The 5,509-nt window shown below is 46.5% G+C and overlaps 1 protein-coding gene across 2 annotated transcripts in view; it reads left to right on the top strand.

The window, feature by feature from the left end:
• The first annotated feature begins 1,620 nt into the window (after window positions 1–1,620).
• Window positions 1,621–5,509, top strand: part of Ccl5 (C-C motif chemokine ligand 5) — a 6,466-nt gene continuing 2,577 nt past the window's right edge. Inside the window, exons 1-3 of one of the 2 annotated variants that reach the window (XM_023703169.1) lie at window positions 1,621–1,748; window positions 2,858–2,969; window positions 3,279–3,318. In XM_023703169.1, the coding sequence (XP_023558937.1) occupies window positions 1,673–1,748; window positions 2,858–2,969; window positions 3,279–3,318 (228 nt within the window). In that variant the 5' untranslated portion in view covers window positions 1,621–1,672. The remainder of the gene's footprint in view (window positions 1,749–2,857; window positions 2,970–3,278; window positions 3,319–5,509) is intronic. The other variant, XM_004642984.2, reaches the window with a different exon arrangement.

Raw genomic sequence — 5,509 nt, 5'->3', positions numbered from 1 at the left:
TGGTTAACTTCAGTTAGACCACAGGAAAAAGCTAAAATAGATGCAAAATTCTTACATGAATAGATGATTGCTTCTAAAAATGTTTGTAATTTCTTTCATTAAGTGGCACAGCCATGCTTTCCAAAGTGAGGCTTCTGATATTCCGAAGTAATGTTTCCAAAGTTTCATTTCCATCGAACTCATTCTTTCCACCGTTAAGGGATGAGTGGAGAGATGGGAAGAAGAGAAGCATTAGGAAGGGCTTGGCACCTGGCACCTAGAAAGACCCACATGTGAACCCCGGAAGTCCCTGGGCTCAGCGTGCATTTATCAGCTGTGTGACCATGGCACTGTTCATACCCTCTTTGAGGTTCATTTTTCTCTTCTTTAAAGCGAGGGTAACAGCCACCTTGCAGAGTCGTGAGGAAGAAATGTGACAAGGTCTTCCCGTTCTAGGTAACTCCGTCCCTCTCAGCCACTAACTTACATCTGTGACCATAGCTAAAAAATGTTTAAGAAAATGTTCTTAATATAGGATTACATTTGTTCAATCGTTCTTGTATTTGCTGATGTATATTTCTCTTCAGAGGCCCATTGCTGCCCCACGCAGGCTAAACTGTCACTAACTCTAACAGGAACTACCCTAACAGGAATTGAGGAAGATTTACTGTATTCGGTTCTTTGGAGTGCAGTGAGGACGCCGCTGTTAGCCCATGGGTCCTACCTGAGTTTGGGTTTGAGAATGCTCCCCACCGTAAAACTTTTCATGTCTCACTGTATTCACTGGACAGAGCACTGAAGCGGGAGCCAGAACAGCTAGATTCTGATCCCAACTGTCCTTTATTTTCTCCGTGTCCTCTGCAAGTCATTCCTGCCCTCTGAGCCTCGGTTTCCTCCTCTGCCACTGGAGAACAAGGAGAAAAATGATCCTTCAGGGGCCTTGAAGCTTTCATGTTCTGAAACGTCTGTGCCCAAGAAGACCTTAGCAGTGACACAGGATCTCAGCATTTATAGTGTTTTCTGATCTGTAAATAATAATAAATAATAAGGGAAAATAATAATAAATGAGTCAATATATGCCCAGCCCAACTCCACCACTCTGGTCACCAGGTGGGTACTCTCTTGCCTCTCCCTGAAGGACTCTGTCCAAAGGAATCTCCTCAATAAAAAGCACCCTGTGAAAAACACCCTTCCATGGGTGAGAGAAGGAACATAAATTCAGTTAGAACAGAGTTCTAACTCTGTTTACAAGAAGAAACTTTGAAAAACTAATAATCAAGACGCAGTGGCTCTAACCCTGTCCTATCGCCCCACCTCACTCCAAAGCAGCTACTTCCTGGTCTCTGGGGAAGACCCCAACCTAGGAGGTGAAGCTGAGGATGCCTACAGAGGAAGAGGTATTGTTACCCTGGTACTTTTCACAGAGGGGATGAGCTCACTCTAGTTGGGAGGGCAGTGAGTAGCCTGGAATTTCCAGAGGCAATTTCAGTTTCCAAGCTATTTCAGATTTAGTCCTCATTTTGTACAATTTCAGTCAGTGCTTGCCTGCTTTTTCAGAAACTCCCCTTGGAGGGGCGCTCTCTCCTATTGGCCCTGGCTCCCTATAAAAGGCCAGGTCAAGCTGCAGAAGGTCCTTGCTGAGTGAGGATCTTGAGACACCACCCAGCTGCCACAACCCCTGCCTGCCAGTACCATGAAGCTCTCTGCAGCCGCCCTCTCTGTCATCCTCGCCGTTGCTGCCCTTTGTGCTCCTGCATCTGCCTCTCTATGTAAGTTCAGGTCCTGGCACCCCCAGCCCATGCAGCCAGTTGACCTACTGCCTAGAATGCCCAACCCATCCTGCTGGCTCAGACTTCACCGAACCCCATTCTTTACCTTCAGATGGACTGTTTTACCTAAATGTCCTATTGATCCTGATAAACCTCTAAGCTGCTTTACGTCAGGGACCCCACACACACCTCAACTTTTTTCTGGGTCTCCCAGGTCCATCCTCCTGAACCCTGCAGGCATTCACTGAGTGGGGGCTGTGGCTGGAGATATTAATAAACTTGAAAAGTAACTGATCCATCCAGGTCACCAGCAGGGTTTCTAAACACTTAACGAAACCTTCCTAACATGATCTTATTCTCTGAGATCATAGATGGAAAACATGGGACTTATGAACACAAAAGCTAATGAAATGCCTACTAGAGATCAGGCTTCATGCCGGATGCTCTACTTATGTCACCTTATTTAACACAGCTATTCTTTGAGTAACTGTTTTCAACTCACAGATGAGGAAACAGAGGTGCAGAGAGGTTTGGTAATTTATAAATAAGGATAGCTGAGGGTGGTGGCACTCAAATCAGTTCTGGCTAGGAAGAGGTAACTGATGCTTCCAGTGGCTTCTTGACTGACCAACAAATGTGTCCCTGTTCAGTTCCCCCTCACTCCTGGAGGCAGTGAGGCCCCACCTAGGCTCCTAGCTAAGCCATGGCGCCTCAGTTATGGAAGCCTCCTCACAGCCTCCCCTGGGTCACAACGAAGCCAAGTTTTGGATCCACTGGGGAGCAAAAGTGAGCACAGAGAACCCAGGACAGGGAAGGAGGAGGCCCAGGGCAGCCTGAGAGCCGGGGACAGGGTGTTGTGGTGTACAGGGAAGGATACAAGCCTAGCTCAGGGATTAGAGGGGAGGTTGGGGAGATTCCCTCAGGCATCTGTTGGAATCACCACTCCGCCATGGTGTGCCCAAGGTGAAGTGACTTTACCACTCTGTGCCTCTGTTTCTGCCAATGTGAATAGAAGTCTTCTCAAGATACATCATATAAAGTACCCAGTACAGCACCCAGTGTCGCTGGCACTAAATAGAGATCTCCTTCCTTTTATTTTCTTCTCCCAGATGCCTCGGACACCACTCCTTGCTGCTTTGCCTACATCTCCCGGCCACTGCCCCGCACCCACATCAAGGAGTATTTCTATACCAGCAGCAAATGCTCCAACCTAGCGGTCGTGTGAGTCTCAGCCCCGTGGATTCCTGGGGTAGGGGGTCATCTCAGGCCTTCCACAGGAGTCCTCTGACAAGGAGCCCCACCCACTCCTATCTCTTCTCCAGCTACTTAAATCACTACAACTCTTCCATGCCATGCTGGCCATTGAAACCAGGCGTGGCGATACACGCCTGTAATCCCAGCACTGGAGAGGCTGAGACAGGAGGATCACTATAAGTCTTTTCTATGTAGCAAAATCCTATACCAAAGAAATAAAGAAAGAAAAGATAAAAAATAATTCTTAAAAAAAATTTCACATTTGCAAAATTATAGGTATTCAAAGATGAACTTGGGTCTTCATGAATCACTCAAGGTATGGTAGTAATATTTTCTTTTTGCAAAATAAAATACTTAATTTAGACACAGCATCTCTGGGAAAGTGGTAATATTTAGCATTACTTTTTTTTTCAGTACTAGAAATTGAACCCATAGCCTGTTCATTGAGGCATCCCCAGTGCCCTCCCCTCCCCCCTCCTCTCTCACTTTGAGACAAATTCTTACTAAATCACTAAGCTGCCCAGTCTGAGCTTGAACATGCCATCCTCCTTTCTCAGCCTCTCAGAGTTCTGGTTTTATAGGCATGCACCACCACACCTAGCCTACTAATTTCATTTCTAGAAATAAGTATTTCTAAAAGAAAATACCCTCCCCCAAGCACATTATGGGGAGACAGAGATGGATAAAACCACCATTCCTTTCACAGTCTAATAGGAGGAATAAGGCAGACACAGCAATGACTAGAGTACCCTGAAAAAGAACATTATGAAAGGAAGAGAAAGAACACATCCAATTTCAGGGGTGAGAAGAGGGGATTTAGAAAAGGTTGATGCAGAAGGTGCTTTGCAACAGAGATTTGAACTGGCAGAGAAAAGCCTGTGGGTGGGGTTCATCAAGCAGAGGAGTCTACTTTGGTTTGTGTAGAACCTCTATGCAGGGAAGCACAGAGGGCTTTGCAAGAAAATTCAGCAAAAGCACTTAGTTGTCAAGGATAACATAAGGTGGAACAAGAAAACCCTACAGGACGGCAGTCCAAGGAAGAGGCCGCCACTGTGGCCCTGTGCATAGGACTGGGGGCTCAGTGTGCCTGGAGGAAAGGAGAGACAAGAGTGAGGCATCTTGAGAGGTGGGGTTCACCAGAGCAGGCTTCAGGCAACATGGCTGCAGAAGCGTGAAACCTCGTGAACCTGAGGAAGAACTGTGTTTATAGGGGAGAAGCCAGATCAAGAGCCAGAGGCCTGCCCAGGCTGCTTAAGGAGATGCTTCTCATAAAAGAGGAGGATTTTATTAAGAAATAAAAAAAAAAAAGAGGAGAAAGAGGAGGAGAAGGAGGAGGAAGAGGAGGAGGAGGAAGCCACAAAGGTGCCCCCGAAACAATCCTGTGGAAATGACATTTTCTTGTACGAGGAAGGGCCTTCCAGCAATAAAGATGCAGTGTTGCTCTAGAGTTAGTGGCCCTGTAGAGCTCCAGCTATACTACTGAGTAAGCTTCGGCTCCTCACTCATCCTCTCTGAGCCTCAATTTCCTCATCCAAAATTGGGTAACAGAAGTACTTCCCTCACTGGGCCACAGAGGGGAAAACAAAATGCTTAGATTATTCCTTGGAGTATATTAGGTGTGAAATAAATGTTAATTTATTATCATCATATAAACATCTTATTATATACATCAAAGTGGTAGGCGAAACTGGAAGATAAATAACATTCATATATTTATTCACTCATAAACATCCATTAAGCATGCTTACCAGGTTTGGGTCCAGAGAATTGGGGAAAAAAACACAGAAAAGTGAAAAGGAAAAGTGGCATGGCCGCTCACAGCTGTAATCCCTGCGCTCTGGGAGGCTGAGCTGAGCCAGGATCGCAAGTTTGAGGTCTTCCTGAAACTCTGTGGGGACTCTGTCTCAAAAATCCAAGAGAGAGGGAGGAGAGAGAGAGAGAGAGAGAGAGAGAGAGAGAGAGAGAGAGACACAGACACAGACAGAATGAAGGAGAGAGGGAGGGAGAGATTGACTTGAGAGGGAGAAACTTGAGCCCCTAATCATGAGAGGGTAGAAAGAGAGAATTCAGGCAGGTGAGAAGGAAGGTTCGCAAGGAGTTTCTGCCCTCTGGTACCGTACACTGCAAGGTGGAGGAAATGGAGGCCAGAGCGATCAGGCGTTGGTTTCCTGGACTTTGACTTCCTGGTTTTAGACCAAGGCTGCTGAGGAGACAGTACAGCCACTCTTAGGATTTCCTACTCCTGGCTGAACAAGGACAAAGTCTACATCAGAAGCTCCTACAGCCTTCCAAATAAAAAATTTTTACAAAACACTAGGAGGCACCAGAGTCCTTCTGATCCCTTTCTCATCTCTGCATGCTGTGGTGGGAAAGAGATAGTTCTCACAGGTCTGAGAAGCCTCCAAAAGTGAAAGCAGGGGCCAGGCAGTGCAAGGGCCAGAATTCAATCCCTGGTGAGAGAGAGAGAGAGAGAGAGAGAGAGAGAGAGAGAGAGAGAGAGAGAGAGA

Source organism: Octodon degus, unplaced genomic scaffold (assembly GCF_000260255.1).
Source record: "Octodon degus isolate 3935 unplaced genomic scaffold, OctDeg1.0 scaffold00164, whole genome shotgun sequence".
Lineage (NCBI taxonomy): Eukaryota > Metazoa > Chordata > Mammalia > Rodentia > Octodontidae > Octodon > Octodon degus.
The sequence above is the reverse complement of the archived record's forward strand: the minus strand, read 5'-3'. Positions and strand labels throughout refer to the sequence as shown.